The sequence below is a fragment of the Leuciscus leuciscus genome, assembly GCF_965113295.1.
Source record: "Leuciscus leuciscus genome assembly, chromosome: 23".
Taxonomy (NCBI): domain Eukaryota; kingdom Metazoa; phylum Chordata; class Actinopteri; order Cypriniformes; family Leuciscidae; genus Leuciscus; species Leuciscus leuciscus.
The window spans coordinates 5,130,647-5,147,396 of NC_138747.1; the positions used below are offsets into that span (position 1 = coordinate 5,130,647).

At 36.1% G+C, this 16,750-nt stretch overlaps 3 protein-coding genes across 3 annotated transcripts; 2 read left to right on the forward strand and 1 right to left on the reverse strand.

Moving 5' to 3' along the window:
- Window positions 1–2,159: 2,159 nt before the first annotated feature.
- On the reverse strand, window positions 2,160–5,158 carry snrpe (small nuclear ribonucleoprotein polypeptide E). Its single transcript, XM_082156045.1, has 5 exons — window positions 4,970–5,158; window positions 4,655–4,681; window positions 4,128–4,190; window positions 2,471–2,549; window positions 2,160–2,359 (listed from the first exon to the last, which is right to left on the reverse strand). Exons 1-5 carry the CDS (start codon window positions 5,021–5,023, stop codon window positions 2,304–2,306), a joined length of 279 nt encoding a protein of 92 aa, XP_082012171.1. The 5' UTR covers window positions 5,024–5,158; the 3' UTR covers window positions 2,160–2,303.
- A 414-nt stretch (window positions 5,159–5,572) lies between these two features.
- yod1 (YOD1 deubiquitinase) lies at window positions 5,573–9,217 on the forward strand. Its single transcript, XM_082155975.1, has 3 exons — window positions 5,573–5,622; window positions 6,320–6,544; window positions 6,635–9,217. Exons 2-3 carry the CDS (start codon window positions 6,337–6,339, stop codon window positions 7,330–7,332), a joined length of 906 nt encoding a protein of 301 aa, XP_082012101.1. The 5' UTR covers window positions 5,573–5,622; window positions 6,320–6,336; the 3' UTR covers window positions 7,333–9,217.
- A 2,054-nt stretch (window positions 9,218–11,271) lies between these two features.
- On the forward strand, window positions 11,272–16,274 carry LOC309488138 (uncharacterized protein). Its single transcript, XM_082156180.1, has 4 exons — window positions 11,272–11,402; window positions 12,974–13,127; window positions 13,563–13,764; window positions 13,847–16,274. The coding sequence occupies exons 2-4, from the start codon at window positions 13,023–13,025 to the stop codon at window positions 15,037–15,039; spliced, it is 1,500 nt and encodes a 499-aa protein (XP_082012306.1). The 5' UTR covers window positions 11,272–11,402; window positions 12,974–13,022; the 3' UTR covers window positions 15,040–16,274.
- Window positions 16,275–16,750: the final 476 nt, after the last annotated feature.

The following is a 16,750-nucleotide window of genomic DNA, read 5'->3' on the forward strand; positions in this document are numbered from 1 at the left end:
CTTACAGGTTTGGAACGACATGAGAGAGGCTAAATCATGACGGATTTTTTTTTTTTTTTGTGAACTAACCCTTTAAGATTTTGCGCAGTTTTGGGAATTCTGGACACTTTAATTTTCATATGAAAAAGAAAGCAAAATACCTCAGCTCGCGCAATTTTGAGCATGTAGGCCTACCTTTAAAAGCCCCCAGCGAAGATGCACAGATATATTCACAAGGGGATTGACTTTATGCAACATTACTGTGGTTGAACCCACAGTGAACGACTAAAAGCGTGTGGTCGCAGTTATGAAGTGAGCTTAAACTCTCTGGAGTCAGCAACTGACTTCCTCCCGATGAGCCTCACGGCTGCATCTGGTTCTCCGGCTCTGACACACGCAAAGCTCTTACTCGTGATTTAGATACCGCTTCCTCCACAGGTTTGGCACTGAGTCCCTATCTATAGTAGCTACTCACCAACCACTGCCTCAGACTTCAAAGTACAGCTTTCCTGCTCTCTGGCAAACCTATCTCAGCACTGCTGACTTGATGCTGTTTTCATATTTCCAGATTTGTATCAAACTTCCCCTTGAGGAAGAAAACCGTTATTGAAATCTAAAGCTGTATAAGCTTAAAATTAGCTATTGTATTTTTCGAGGGAGGCACACACAAAACGGGGGATTTGAAACTATACCACATAGCCTACTGCAAAACAACAGCGCTTAGATAAAGAACTATGCAAATGTATTGAACAATCATTGGATTAAACATGGCTTTGCTGCACATATCATAGCCTACGACTTTATAACTGCAACTGTGTTGTAATTTTTTAAACATTGCTGTTTTTATTTTATTTTTGTATAGTCTACTCTAGTAGTTAGAATCTTGAAAAGCAATATGGTGAGGAATGTTGTATTAAATAATTTGTTTAGCCACAAATAAAAGGACCAACAAGTTATCTTTGGAACTTATTTCGGCCACAGAATTAAAACTATTATTATTATTTTACAAAAGGTAACTGCGAGGCTTTATCTCACAATTCGGACTTTTTTTTTTTTTTTTGTCGGACTTCATATCTTACAAAAAGACAGAATTGCGAGATAAAGGTGTCAGTTTACGTACCTTTTTAATTTTTTTTTACTCAGTGGCGGAAACAAGCTACAGCTTTTCTATAGTATAATCTTAATAAATCACCTGCTGTGTACTTTTAACAGCTAGCTGTTTTGGTTAAAAGCCTGTTAACCCATTTAATCCCACACGTAACATTTGTGACCAAAATGAACTTTTGAGTTTGAAAGGTCAGGAATTGCAGTTTGTAGGCTATCATTGGGCTGTGTGTGTAAAATGCACTTACAATACTGTGCTCACTTCGACATTTGAACATAAACACTAAGCGTATCTAAAGTAGCCTACTATAAAAAGCAACAAAAAAGTACAATAAAAATTCTTCATTTTTAAAAAGGTGTATAAAATGCCAAAAAGTAACATCTTACATAGACAATTTTAACCATTAAAAAATCAGTCCAGAGACTAACTGAAGTACTGCCCTCTAGTGGTTACATGGTGAACTGCAGACAGGAGTCAAATAGGAATTTTACAAATATTACTTCCAACTATTAAAATGGATGTATTTTTAAATATAAGCAACATAGAACCATGTCCATGAGCAGCTCAATAATAAACAGAACAAAAACACTACAGTTCAAAGGTCTGGGGTCAGATATTTAAAAAAAATATATATATTTTTTTTTTTTAGCAAGCGTGCATTAAACTGAAAAGCAGTGATGTTTGTGTTACAAAAATGTTCTATTTAAAATAAATGCTGTTGTTTTGAACTTTATTCATCAAATGTGACACTGAAGACTGGAGAAATTATGCTGAAAATTCAGCTTTGCCATGACAGAAATAAAAAAAAATTATAATTTTTTTTACTGTATTTCTGATCAAATCAGTTCAGCCTTGGTGCGCATAAGAGACTTTAAAAATATAATTCTTACCGACCCCAAACTTTTGAAAGGAATCATTTTCAACCTGATGAACATATGCTAATGGTCAAAAGAGCATATTATAATAATTTTCAGAGAGAAACTTGGTTTTATATGGTAGACCAAACCTCAATATTATAAATATATTTTAATTTCAACACTTAGCCCACGCTTCATAAAAAAGTAGTCTGAAAAAGAGAAAAAAGAAAAGGTTTATTTTGGGAAAATTAGAAAAACAAATATTTCCACAATTTTAAGCATGGGTCAACAATCCAAATATTGACAAATGAAAACAATCTAACAGCAAATAAGTGATATCCAGATGAACTCCTAACAGACGATCAAATGGCCACACTCTGCAGCAACGTGATGTTGTCTCCTTTCAACATAACCCGTCCTATTGGAGAGAGAAAAAAATACTTTTTTTCAAATCTTATCTTATTTACTTCAAGCGAACTTTATTTCTCTGAAAAGCATAACTCGCCACCGTCGCAAAATTCACACTTACCCAGGGGCTTCCTGTTCTTGGTCTTCATGTGAACCTCCTCTGCATCATCCAAAACCAAGTTCATGTACTCATCGAATCCCTTGAAACATAAAAGAAAACATCTTATTTACATGGACCATACCTGCAAGATATTGTTTCACAAGTTCATCTGTAACAGATTAAAATGAGCTGAGTGGAGAGAATGAGATGTGTTTAAAGGGATAGTTCACCCAAAAAGGAAAATTCTGTCATCATTTACTCGCCTTCATGTCGTTCCAAACCTGTAAGACTTTCGTTCATCTTCGGAACACAAATAAAGATCTTTTTGATGAAATCTGAGAGCGTTCTGTCCCTCCATTGACATCTGGATAGAGGTTTAGTCTAAATTTTCTGAAGAGACTCGATCACTTTATATGATGAACATATTTCATTTAGGTCTTTATTCACATATAAACATTGATCACCTAACACATCAGTTGTGGTAAATGGAAGCTAAAGCATGTTCACATGACGTGAAAATGCATAATTTTAAAGATGAACGAGAAACAGCGAGTGCTCTTTGCCATCGCGGCTATTTAACTGCAGCAAACGGGCAAATTCTGGTCTATCTGGGTTCACAAAAGCATTCAGACTCGGAGTCAGTACGGCAAGTACCACCGTATGTACATGGAGACATATCATACATTATAGGACAGTTTCTGACTACTAAAATGAGCTTCTCATTCTTCTTGCCTTGGTCGGACTCGGTTCTGAAGAGTGACGGATCACGCGCACCCCACTGACTTCACTCGTATTGGTTGTCGCTCCCGAAAGTCGCTCTTCATTTGCATAAAGTTAAACGGATATCAACTTTGTCGCGTCGCCAGACAAGCCCCATCCAGTCGCCAACGGTCACTGTCGCTCGTGTCACTGGAAATCGCCCGCTCTCCATTGAAATGAATGGTATCGTGTCGCTTTGTAGCTTGTAATGTGAACGCAGCTTTATTGTTAGTTTTTTACATTTCAAACTTGTAATTGATTTGAATTATTATTGTGTGATGTTCTTCAGGACATTATCTGCACTTTTACAGAAGAAACGTATGCAACTTTTACATTTCTGCAAGGGCTGGTGTTTGGATTTTTACTATATAATAATAGGAGCCTGTTTGATGAAGGGTACGTTATACTTTAGATTAGATCAATGTTTGTGTTTCTGAGGCTCTCAAGAATGTATGCAGCCTTCACTTGTAGCCAAAAACAGTGGTAAATGGTACTATAATTTATATCGTCGTTGATATCGTTATTGCAATAAATACCAGAAAATATCAGGATATATTTTGAAGTCCATATCACCCATCCCTATTACGCAGTACGTCTGTTCAAGCAGGTTTGGTTGAGCTTCTGTTTGTTCGCCGATCAATGTTTTCGTATGAATAAAAGCCTAAATTAAATCTGTTCATCATATAAAGCGATCGAGTCTCTTCAGAATTTTTTCTACTAAACCGCTGAATTCATATGGATTAGTTTTACAATTTCCTTATGAACTTTTTGAAGCGACAAAGTGCTTCAAAACTCTCAGATTTCATTAAAAAGATCTTCATTTGTGTAGGGTGAGTAAGCCATGGTAATGACAGAATTTTCATTTTTGGGCGAACTGTCCCTTTTAAAAGTAAATTTGAGATGTGTTGTTTTTACTCACAATGATGCAACCCTCTATCCGCATGTTGACCTGTTCGTAGAGCCATACCTGGATTCGAGAACGCTGCAGGGAAGGGGAAACCTATTAGTAACTCATTTACATTTCGTCTTCCTGGAGTATCATGTGGTAAAATGTCTTCCATATGGAAGCTTGTTTATGCCACACAACAAAAAATTTAATTTGCAACTTTTTCATCTCACAATTTAGAATTGCAAGGGAAAAAACTCACAATTACCTTTATTATTTTATAATTATGTGGCGTAAACAAGTTTCTGTATGAAAGACACTATTTCCAAAAAACAAAACAATTATAATCATAGTTAATCCATCATATGAGGTGGATTTTAATATATCGCTGCAGGAAATGTTATCCAAACAAAACAAAGCAAAAGTGTAAATGCTTCACAAATAATTCTAATAATAATTAAATAAAAAGATGGAAGAGAAAACAAAAAAACATGGCTCAATCATTTGCCTAATATATAGATAGCCTACATAGGGAAAGGTAAAATTAAATTTGAACTTACATTCTGTAGATACCTGAAAATGAGGTTCTGATGGTGCCATTAAGGAAACAACCAAATATAAACATACTAACATTATACTATCATCCACAATATGAATCTAATCATTTTAAAAGCATTCATTCATTTGTAGCCGATCAACAGGACCAACACAAAACTAATGCAAACATCTCATATATTGATCAAGTATTCTACATTCTTAAAGCCAGATATAGTTATATAATACTTAATTCAATATAAAATGATCAATATTATAAAATCAAAATATATAAATACAAAGGAAAGAAGCCGATGCAGTTCTGTGGTCTGAAAGGATACAATGGGCTGCACCATAACCTTCTGAACCTTCTGTCCTTGTCCTCTGTACGCCATTCTTCCCACTAATATTCAGATATAATTAGAAAAGGTAATCAATGTAAAATTAAATGTAATGTTTTTTGGCGCGGCAACGAAAATCTCACGTTGGTTTCTAGTGTTTCAATGGCGGCGCACTTCCGGAAACGGAATGACGCACACAAAATGAGTCGTTGATTATATGTAACGCTGCTTGTGGCCGGGAGAGACATTACAGACAGGTGGGTTCAAAACTATCATTCAAATACATTACAATAATAATTATTTAAAAAACACATACACACAAATATATTCGGTTGTGCAATAAAACACGATTTTCTCCATTTTAAATCTGCTTTTGCTTTCAATGGTTCATTTTAAATGTCTCTACGTTGCAACATATACATTTTTACATGAACTAAAGTACAGCTATTTCATGTAACATCTTAATATATCAAGACTCTGTTGATACTGCTTGAAATGTAATGTTAACAGTTAAAAAATATATATACATTTTGACGTATGCATTTTGTGTCGTTTTCAGGACGTAGTACACAGAGTATGTGACGTTTTACACGTATTTCCGCTCGGTCACTGTGTCAATTGTTGTTGTTTTAAAAGGCGCTCAGTGGTGAATGGTGAGTTTTGCATCGAGCCACCCGTGACTTTTCTATATAAGACCATTTTCCTATTGATATTTAGAGTACATATTTATAGTGAAAGAATTCTTTTTATAGTGAAATTTAAGGTGATTTCCTTATAAGTTATATCAGTTAAGGTTTTGTAACGGTAACGTTATCTGTAGCCTGGCTAACAATTAGCCTAGCTTAGATTGTTGTAAACATTGACATTTATATTTTTTAAACTCCCTATACTTTTGCTTAGGTGAAAAAAAGGTCACAAAGCTTTAAATTAGTAATTATATATAGTGTTTTTATTCTTTTGTTTTTGTTTAAGTAACTCAAGTATACATACATGAATGAATGAAAAATATATTAAAGGCATTAAAAATATATTCCAATATCACTAGAGATCATGGATTGTCCGTGATATTGGAATATATTTGTAATGCCTTTAATATATTTTTCATTTATCCATGTATGTATATATGTATTATGTATTCATGAACTGTATAAATCATTTAAAAAAAACCAATAAACATTGCTTTACACAGATGATTTATCCATATTTTTAGCAGTTGCTTTGTATGAATATTTTTCAGAAAATAAACTGGATAATTGTGTGCTTTTTCCCCCCTGATAATTATTGTTGCATATGGTCAGTATTATTATTAACTTCATATAATTTTGGTTCATGAAACCTTTCTGCGTTCAGAACTGAATAGGTACAGGATGCTACGTCTGCGGTGCAAAGCCAAAAACGGGACCCATCTGATGCAGGGCCTTACACATCAATCTTGCGTTCAGGAGCTTAAAGATAAGATTGAGGAGCTGACAGGAATACCATGTGATGTACAGAAGATCATGGTAGGCTATCCACCGTCCAGTCTGGATCTACGCGATGGGGAAGCCCACCTCAAAGACTACCCTATCAAATCAGGTTTGACTTGTCCTTGTTTATAAATCCAATCATGCACATTTGTTCATGCTGAGTTTCCAGTGTTGGTCATTGATATGTTTACTGTTCCAGGAGACACGCTGATTGTAGAGGAGGAGAAGAACAAACCCAAACCCCAAGTGCAAGCCACTGTGACCAAAGGGCCCAGTTTTGACCTGGCTCCTGTTCTAGAGCGCCGCGTCGTCCCTGCCGACAACTCTTGTCTGTTTACCAGTGTGCACTTCGTAATGGAAGGGGGTGTGTACGACCCAGCCTGTGCGCCGGAAATGCGTGGGCTCATCGCACAAATAGTAGCCAGTGACCCCACTGCGTACTCTGAGGCGGTATTGGGCAAGACTAACGAGGAATATTGTGCCTGGATCCGTCGAGATGACACGTGGGGAGGCGCCATTGAGGTTTCAATCCTCTCTAAGTTCTTCCAGTGTGAGATTTGCGTCGTCGACACTCAGACTGTGCGCGTCGACCGCTTCGGCGAGGATGTGGGTTACACCAAACGAGTGCTGCTTATTTATGATGGTATTCATTATGACCCGCTCCAAAAGGTGATGCCCAGTTCAGATGTTCCCGCACAGACTGTGTTCTCCACCACCGATGACATCATTTTGGCCCAGGCGCTGGAGCTCGCGGACGAGGCGCGGAGGAAACGTCAGTTCACGGACGTCAACCGCTTCGCTCTGCGCTGCATGGTGTGCCAGACTGGCCTGGTGGGGCAGAAAGAAGCAAGGGAGCATGCGAAGGAGACCGGGCACACCAACTTTGGGGAGGTGTGACGCTCTCTTCGCTCCACCCTTGAAATCACCCCCACCTTGGCCACGTCACTGCCACGCCACCTGACATGGTACCCGCTCTTTCACTGCTGCCTGTTCCAGCTTGGTTCAGTCCTCTACCTCACATTGTCTAGCGGCTTCAAGAGACTTTTATGTGACGAGTTTTGATCCTGAGAATTCAGTATTCTCTCAACTTTGGTTTACTCTTGAGGTTGAAGTGTTAAATTGTGCTCGTGCTTTTGAGTCTGTTGCCTGATATGATGACAAAGCGTCTCTTCAAACCAAATTTTACAGGGATTCTCCACTGATTAAACTGATTTACAATGATTATAATACTAAGTATTAGTGTGAATCTCACGAAACACATCCAGGTCATATTTCTTTCCAAGACATTTGTTTATTGTGTGTGTATATATATATATATATATATATATATATATATATATATATATACACACACACAAATATATCTTATTATGACGCCATTCACCATTAATATAAAAAAAAAATTGCATTGTGATTTCATTTTTATGACAGCTAGGTACATTACCCCACTAAATTCTAATTTGATATTATTTATATTTTAAATTATTTATAAATCATAGTATTGATTGTACTGCTTTGCATTTACGCTGATTAAATTTATTTTATTACAGTAATTTTTAAATGTACACTTAAAATTATTGTATTACATTTAATGTGGAAATGTCATGAAAATAATGCAAAAAATTTTTTAATGGTCGTAAAATCGTTTTCTTTATGGTAAATATAACTAAACATAACTACTTCTTTTAATTTTGGTGTCAAATGTGACCTAGACATGTTTTCGTGAGATTCACCCATGACCTCATGTTAACACTCATCTGTTGTCTGCAGCTCAAAGATGTCCTGAAGAGATGTGTGAGTAACAACCGTTTGACAATGCTAGCTAAACTCTTAGTAGTATCTAACAACTAATGAAACTTTTAATGGGTTATTGTATAAGGCATAATAATTGTTCTTTTTTAAACTAATGAATCATATTTGTTAATATTTCCAGACATAAAGTGCTTCTGGATAGTATTTCAAAACTATGGAACACAGCTAAAGATATGCCTTTCATGATGATTTAAACATGGCATTACTGTATTTATATTATCTGTATTTTTAAGGTCATACGCACAGCTTCTGAACAATCGATGGCACTACATTAAGTCTTATGTTCACTGGCTCCATTGTACCTGTTACTTGAAATAGTCACAGATCAACTGTGTTCCTGAATCCTCAGTATGGTTCTACACATTTTGAGTAAGCTAGTTAGCTGGAAAGAGTGGATTTTACTGAACTATTTTGTGAATCTGTAGATTTTGGGCACTTGTGTAATTTCTTGAAATGACCACACAAGATAGTTTTATGCAAATGTGTTTATTCTCTCTCAAGTGACTGACATATTGTTTGCAAGAGTGATTGTAGTGACTTTCGTTTTGCATTTTAAGTTGAGAAATATGTCATGTTGAAGTTTTTCCTTCTCACAGGGATGATATCAGAGGTTTAGAAACACGTTTAGTGTAGCAAAGCATCTTAATATTAGAGAGTGTTGATGAACTTTAGAGAGAAGACATCTTGTAAGGCCTGATGACGATGTACCTTCTCAGTATTTTTCAGTCAGGTACTATTCACACTGTTGTTTACTTGTTTGCAGCCTTTTTTTGAAGAAGAAATGGTGCCATTGTAAGGCCAAAGGACTTTTTTATTTTGCAGTGGTTTTTCTAAATGGCCGTGATCAGTGTTTTACCTACTCTAAGGTAACTTTGAGTGAGAAACTGCATGTCCAACACTCATTGCTACAAAATCACTGGTTATACTGGGTTAATGATAAATAAACTTGAATTGATCTATATAAATATTGTGTGGTTGTCAGCTGTACGGTTTTTTGTGTCTAAATCTTAACTAATTAGTGGTGTTTACTAAGGAAAGCGTCACTAATAGGCTACAATTGCCAACACTGATTTGTACAAACCTAACTAATTATTTTATTTTGCCAAGCAATTCATAATTCCTATTGAAACAGGAAACCCATTGTTGACCTCATAAGGTCTTGAATGGCCTCACAACCACCTAGTAACATGTAAATTAAACAGTCGCATCGCCTTGTTAACCAATCATTGTGGCCAGCCAACCCACTGCATTATGGTGCCAAGTTTTGCGCATGCGCATACCACTCGATATTCTTTAGAAATGTAAAAATCTGGTTTGCATGCCTTTTAACATAGTATTTTATATAACTAGAAATTATTAGAGAGCTCTACATATTGTTAGTAAGAATTGAATTGTAGAGCTCTTTAATTTAACTCTTACTACACTGTAAAAAATGATTTTTTGGTGAAGTAAATACTACTGAAAAAAAACCAATGTAATTTACATGAAAAAGTTAGTTCAGGCAAGAATAAAAAAAAACTAAGTAAATTCCATATCAGTACTTAATTCAAGCGAGTAGAAATGAAAGCGTAAATATCAACTCAACAAAATTAAGTAAAAATTACTCAACTTTTCTGATACTGGGGTTCCCATCATGCACTGGACCTTGAATAATTAATGAGGTTCATTTTTCACTGGTTTCCAGCTGTATTTACACTGTTTTATCATTGCTTTTGTTGTCAGGATTAATAACTTGCCATTTTGTGACATTTTGAGTAAATTTTCTGCTCAAAATGACACATTCAAACACAAAAACGATCCATCAAATGTTACCGTCATTGTGTATTGTCTACCAAGTATTGAGATCTTTGCATTCACATGAGGCTTAACATCTTACATGATGTAGTATAAATTATTTAGATATTATAAGTAAAACACATAGGCCTACTATAAATGATTAGTATAATTCAATATTATTGTACAGGGTACCTTAGTCATCTGTAGCTTGCCTGACCATCTTTATCAGACTACAACGAGGACCACAATGGAAATAAGTTTTTAACTTTCTTGTGTTATCCTCGACAGTTCTGATTAATGTATAATGTCACTGTGATGACTTTATGTTATGCATTTATTTTATTTTTACTGTCTAATAAATCAAATCAAAAAAAAATGTTTGAGTGAAATGTAATGCAAAGGAAATTTCAACTAAGTCGATAATAATCAACCTTTTACTAGCCAAGTTAAAATGACTTATTTTCTTTGTTACTTTCACTTAACTAGGTTAAGTAAAGTTTACTTAATTCCATAATCCAAGTAAATTTAACTTAAAGATTTCTAATTAAAGCTACTGATAAATATGTTTAGGTTTTTACTTGGCAAATCTTTGTAAATTTACTAGCATTTTCTGAGTGGAAAAAGTTGCCTAGCTTTTTTCAAGTAAATCCTACTCCAAATTTTTTTCAGTGTAGTAAAAATGCAATTACGACGAGAACATTTTAGGCTAAAACGGCTTGCCATACACTCTAACTATAGGTGACCGTGATCCTGTATCTCGTTCATTATGTAGTAATTATTCCTTAGTGAGTAAATGGTGAGTAATTTAATATATTTGAGTCACTACTGGCATAAGTATTATTAGTATCTAATAACTAGTCATGATTGGACCAGGAGCATAAAAATAGATTAAAATAAATAAATAAATGTTTAAACCTCTCAATAGTCTGTATATAGATGGTGTGAAAACATAATGAATCCCAGTCAGTGAAACAGGATCAAATCAGTTCCAGTTGACGGGGATTAAATTAATGTTATTTTAAGAAACCCCTAATAACGCGATTAACTAGGATTTGCAGGTGATCCTCTTGACACTTTCAGTCATCATGTGTTTGTCATTACAGACGTGTGCAGAGAAGTCGTGTAGGTGAATAAGTGTGTATTGACGCATCTTTTCCCCCCCCGCCGTATCTAAAGCTTTTGATTTTGAAACGAACGTTCGTTTTATTGTCTACGCTCACCGGCCTGTTCTCTAATTGGCTGCTGTAGGAGAAAACGAAAATGATTGGTCGAATATTTCCCTATGTACAGTACTGACGTACAGTACCTGACAGTGACACTGACACTGTAGAAGCACGTGAACCTGCTGAGCTGCTATCTAACTCGTTTCTGCACTAAAGGTAAGCTTTCATTAAGCCATGTTTCAGGCTTCATATATTTATTTCTGTGTATGAGTATTCTTAAGATTTTAATTAAAGGGGTTGGCAAATAAGGAATTTTAAACAGAGAAGAATAGCAAATTAATTTTGCAATTGTAAAATAATGTATTGAAATGTATCAGTTAAAATAGAATTTAATTTATAGCATTTGCTCTTATTTTTTCAAGTTGTTCAGCAATATTATTTACTTAAAGGGATAGTTCACACAAAAATGTAAATTCTTTCATCATTTACTCACTCAAGCTGTTTCAAACCTGTGTGAATTTCTTCTGCTGAACACAAAATATATTTTGAAGAATGTCGGAAAACCAGACAGTTGATGGACCCCATTGACTTCCATAGGTAAAACCAATACTGAAGTTAATGGGGTTCATCAACTGTTTGGTTACCGACATTCTTCAAAATATCTTCTTTTGTGTTCAATTGAAGAGAGAAACTCATACAGGTTTAGGAACAGCATAAGGGTGAGTAAATGATGATATAATTTACATTTTTGTATAATGTCTTACCCAAGTGTTTTTTTTGTTTTTGTGTTTTTTACCCAAGTGTTAAAACACTGTGAATTTATTTCTAGTGTAGTCTCTTACAGTGAAAGTTTCACACACCCTTAGACCAGATAACATTGTGTGCTGTATTGTGTAATACAGGTCATATACCCTGTATGCGTAATAAAGTCATGAAATTTATTAGTGTTATGATCATAGATATGAGTTCTATAGAGCTACATAAAAGACATTATGGTGTGTCAAAGTGCATATTTGTGTTACAATTACAAAAAGAACCAAGCATCCGATTAACAACTTCATTAGAAAAAGGCTAGTGGGTTTATGTCGGTAAAAATGGACCTTGCTTTTACAGCCATTGAGATATGGTTCACTGATTACAGTAAAATTATTACAGCTCTCTTAAATATAATGTTCATTTGTGGGATCTGAAAACAAGTATATCCTATAATACTGATGATAGCTTTATTCTTCACCCAACTGCAACTGCCCCTTTCTTCTATACACAAAGAAAACCTGTTTGCTTTTAATTTTGCATGATATCACACAATATATACCCTCACTGAAAGAAAAAATATGCTTTATCATCATCCACGTCATATTCAAATTTATAACAGTTTTACGTGACAACTAATAAAGTAAAGTGTATCAACATAGTTCTTTCTGATCTTTTTTTATGAGCTGGAATAAATGAAACCATTTCTACTAAATGTTAAAGAATTAAACATGATGAGATGAATTTCTTTTTATCTTTAAACAAACTGATGATTCATTGTCTTCCATTCATGCCGGACTTGATCCAACTAAAGAAGCTCAGTGTAACGTTGCTGTAATCTCATTCAACATCATCTGATCATTTAATATACTGTACACAGAAATATATATAATTGCTGCTGGCTCTTTTAAATTCATGATCTTTTTGGTATATGATTGTCTTTAATTGATTGTTTTACAATTGCTCTACCAAACTTTTCCAAAGGATGCATATCAAGACACTAAAATATGCATTTTTTTATATTCTATTTTTAGGTGCAATGCAGTTTCATCAACACTTTTAAAGAACTTTTCATAATTTGCAATGCCGATACGTGACATGTCGCAAGATGGCAATGTCCTTGACACAGTGGGCGAGGTTGACAGTAATGGCAGCTGTGACAGCGTGGTCAGCTTCAACTCATGCTTTGTAAGACATACTTTTATTTTATTAATTTGAAGACATACTGTATATAGTTATAAGATGCATTGTTTTGATGTGTATATATCTAGAAGTTGTGGATGAAACATTGCTAAAGTGATAGTTGACCCCAAAATGAAAATGTACTCTCTTTTTTGTCTGGGGAACACAAAAGAATATATATTTTACAAACTGGGGAGGTTTTTTCTGTCCATGCAATGAAAGTCAAAGGGGTTCAATGTTATTTTGGACACCATTGACTTTCATTGTTTAGACAAAAACAGTCACATCCCTCACAGATGAAATACAGGTTTGGGATGGCATGACAGGGAATAAATGAAAATTTTCATTTTGGGTGAACTATCCTTTTACTCATCACATATTAAACTCATCACACATATTATGACCCAGTCACAAATTTCATGTGAGCAATTTTTGTTTCAGAGTGATGAAAGTCTGGAGTATCTCTCTGCTGAGGAGAAGGCTTGTCTCATGTACCTAGAGGAGACCATTCAGTCACTGGATACGGAGGATGACAGCGGCCTGTCCAATGACGAGTCTGAGCAGCTGCCAGCTCGAGGAAACGTGGCTAACAAAGCGGCCCACCTCTCTGCGTCAATAGGACTCAACAAGGTCCCTAGTCAAGGTGCATTAAACAGTAGCTCTTTTAGTATTTCTAACTCCTAACTATTTCTGATAATACACTAAAATACATTTCTTGATTGTAGATGTGCCCAAAAGCCAATATGAAGGTCCACTGTCATCTAGCAGCTTGGTGCAAAATGAAATTCTGAATTTGATGGTCCCTACTCCATTTGTCCTTGCGAACCATAACTCGCAAATTCAAACCAGACCTGGATTAGCTGCATCCCAGAAAAAGACGGCACCTAAAGTGGCTTCTGGAAGTGCCCAGCTCCATCAAGAAGCTCCACGAGTTCCCTCAGAGGTCAGTGTGGCTGTGATACCACCTCCGCATAAAATCAAAGGCAGCAAAGATACAGCGGAAGAACACCAGAATAATGAGCAGCCAGAGAATGTGGCACGTAGAGGACCCCTTTCGTATGAGGCTCTGGTGAAGCTACGCAAGAGTGCATCGATGCGGAAAACCAATGGAACTGAAGCCAAAACCAAAGGACAGCAGGTTTCTACAAATAACGATCTAGTGGGAGACACCTCTGGATCCCAAACTCTTACCCAGAACTCACAGGCTGTGACAAGTAGAGGCTCCAAGTCCACTCCTCCACCTGTGGCCCCTAAACCTAAAATGAAAACCACACACAAAGTCCCAATGAACCAGGAAGAAGCCTCCAACACTAAGATTGACTCAACCATGCCTTGCTCTGGGGTATTGACAGTAGATAAATTAATGAACCCAGATAAAGTAAGAGTGGAGGCTCTTAGCAAGTTAGGTCTCCTCAAGGAGGACACACAGAACCCAGTCTGTCAACAACTAAAGCATTCCCGATCCCCAGCAAACTTGGAGCAAAACCAGACCACAAGTGAACGTCTTGATCCAAGTATCCCTGCAAGATCTGGAGGACGAATAAACCAGCCAATACAAAGTTGCAATCCTCTCCACCAGAAGTCCGTGAGCGATCTTGCCACAGCTTCTTCACCTCCGCAACATGCTGATATGACTTCAACCGGGAAATCTGCCACACTGGAACTCCCTGGGATGGGACTGTCAGGTTCTAACATCAAAGTCATAAATCAGGGTTCTAAGAATCAAAAGTCATGTTCCTCTGAAGCAGGGACCAAGAACCACCTTAAAGACACTCAAATAGATGCTAATGAATCGACACCCAGAAAAGATGTGTTGCACGTATCATCATCTCATTCCAAAAGCCTAAACGTGCCGGTTCCCAGCATCGGAAGGGATCGAAGAGAGGCATTACGAAAGCTTGGATTACTGAAAAAATGAGATTAGTAGTCTGTATGCTCTCCGGTTTTTAAAGACAGCATGAAATGGTCATGACACAGAAGTTGCGATTGTCTTTTCTTGTCTATTATGAGTGAAACAGCTTCTTTGATTGGAACATTTTGGTTTGCTATTGCAGCGATCTCATGTTTGACAAGTGCTTTTAAAACATTGATCTGTTTGTTTGAACATCACGACCAAAATAGCAACATCAGCTCAACCAATGTCGAGAGTTTCGGCGTTTGATGGACAAATGGTCCTTCTTTTTGCAATGCCGTTTGGTAGCACTATTGGCACAGAAATTGCACCGTTCACTTTTTTAGCACTTTTCACTTTTAGCATTAATTTTTGTTGATTATTTACTGAATAAATAAATAATGTAAAAATCTAAATAATGATGAAAGGTGCAGTCACGTTGGCGAAATTGCAGCGAGATCTCGTGGGCAAAAAAGGTCCATTGTCTGTTGTCAATAGTTTTCAATGTATGTTTACTTTTCCAGGTGAACTTAAGTATATTCGAACTGGCTGTAAGTATAAGCCTTAAATTACTCTTTGATCTTGCTTTTGAAAGCATGCTTTCAGAAAATCTGTCTGTATGAATAAGCCTGTTTTACAAATAAAATGCAGTATGTCTCCTGCACCAGAGACTCTTGAACACGAGGAACCCTGGCTCCCAAAGATCAGCTATCAGTCAAACTCCTCATTTTACACGCCGGCCAGTGAGATCTGACACAGCACTTTGGTGGATTAGTGCATTAACAGACTGGTGTTCATGTTACCTGGCCTCTCAGATTCATCTGTCATTAAAGTTCTTTATCTCAGAATGTGACCTAGTTCATGACTTACACTGAGAATGGTTCCTTCTGTTTGTATTGACTCAGTTAACAGTTGCCCTTTCACGGTTGCTTGTCTAATCGAATACACGCCATAATGCACACGGAAAGCAGCAATAAATTATGACAATGTTTAACCACTTAACACATGAGAATAAAGCAATAATTTCAGCATAAAATGTCTCACTTGGTTTCAGTGTCTGGTTGCTGTGCTCTATGATCAGATATTATGCCTAAACTATATCCATGTCCAAACAATGTGCTTTGCATAACCAACCATTTTAACCTTTCCAGGTGATATGCTTGGGGTTGATAGCAAAACCATGGTGAAAAATATATCTTGTTCAATACCAGTGCAAATAGATCAATAAAAATACATGGAAAATACAGTACGGTTGGTTGCTCTTCATTTTACAGAATGTGTACTTACCTTAGAAAGTACTGGGTAATATAAGGTAACTACTTGGGTTAAGGTTAGGTTTAGGAGTAGGTTCAGGGTTAGTACCTAGTTATTGTAATTACTATAATAAGTACATGGTATGTACATGGGGAACAGGACTGTAAAATAAAGTACAACCCTACTGTTAAATACATTGTTTTGTACATTTTGTGAGTAGGCTGTTGAAAAACCTATTAGTGTATTAAATGGTTCTCCGCTTGGCTTCAGTCTGACTGATAGTGCTTTTCACTGAGTGGTTTAATTACAGTGATTACTGTCTGCTGGGCACAGGTCACTATCACTATTTTGTTTTAATCAAGGTTGCATCTACTTAATGTCAGAAAGAATGATTCATTTACATATATGTAAAGCAATTCTGTTAATATTTTTAGGATTTATCATACCTACTTGTTTTGAGTCTGGCTACAAGAGATGAATCACC

Coding starts and splice junctions, on each gene's coding strand:
- snrpe (XM_082156045.1), bottom strand. CDS start 5,023: ATGGCGTACAGAGGACAAGGACAGAAGGTTCAGAAGGTTATGGTGCAG. Junction 4,191..4,654: donor TTTTCAGGTATCTACAGAAT/GTAAGTTCAAAT, acceptor CCTTCCCTGCAG/CGTTCTCGAATCCAGGTATG. Junction 2,550..4,127: donor GGATAGAGGGTTGCATCATT/GTGAGTAAAAAC, acceptor TTATGTTTCAAG/GGATTCGATGAGTACATGAA.
- yod1 (XM_082155975.1), top strand. CDS start 6,337: ATGCTACGTCTGCGGTGCAAAGCCAAAAACGGGACCCATCTGATGCAG. Junction 6,545..6,634: donor AGACTACCCTATCAAATCAG/GTTTGACTTGTC, acceptor TTACTGTTCCAG/GAGACACGCTGATTGTAGAG.
- LOC309488138 (XM_082156180.1), top strand. CDS start 13,023: ATGCCGATACGTGACATGTCGCAAGATGGCAATGTCCTTGACACAGTG. Junction 13,128..13,562: donor TCAGCTTCAACTCATGCTTT/GTAAGACATACT, acceptor TTTTTGTTTCAG/AGTGATGAAAGTCTGGAGTA. Junction 13,765..13,846: donor CAACAAGGTCCCTAGTCAAG/GTGCATTAAACA, acceptor TCTTGATTGTAG/ATGTGCCCAAAAGCCAATAT.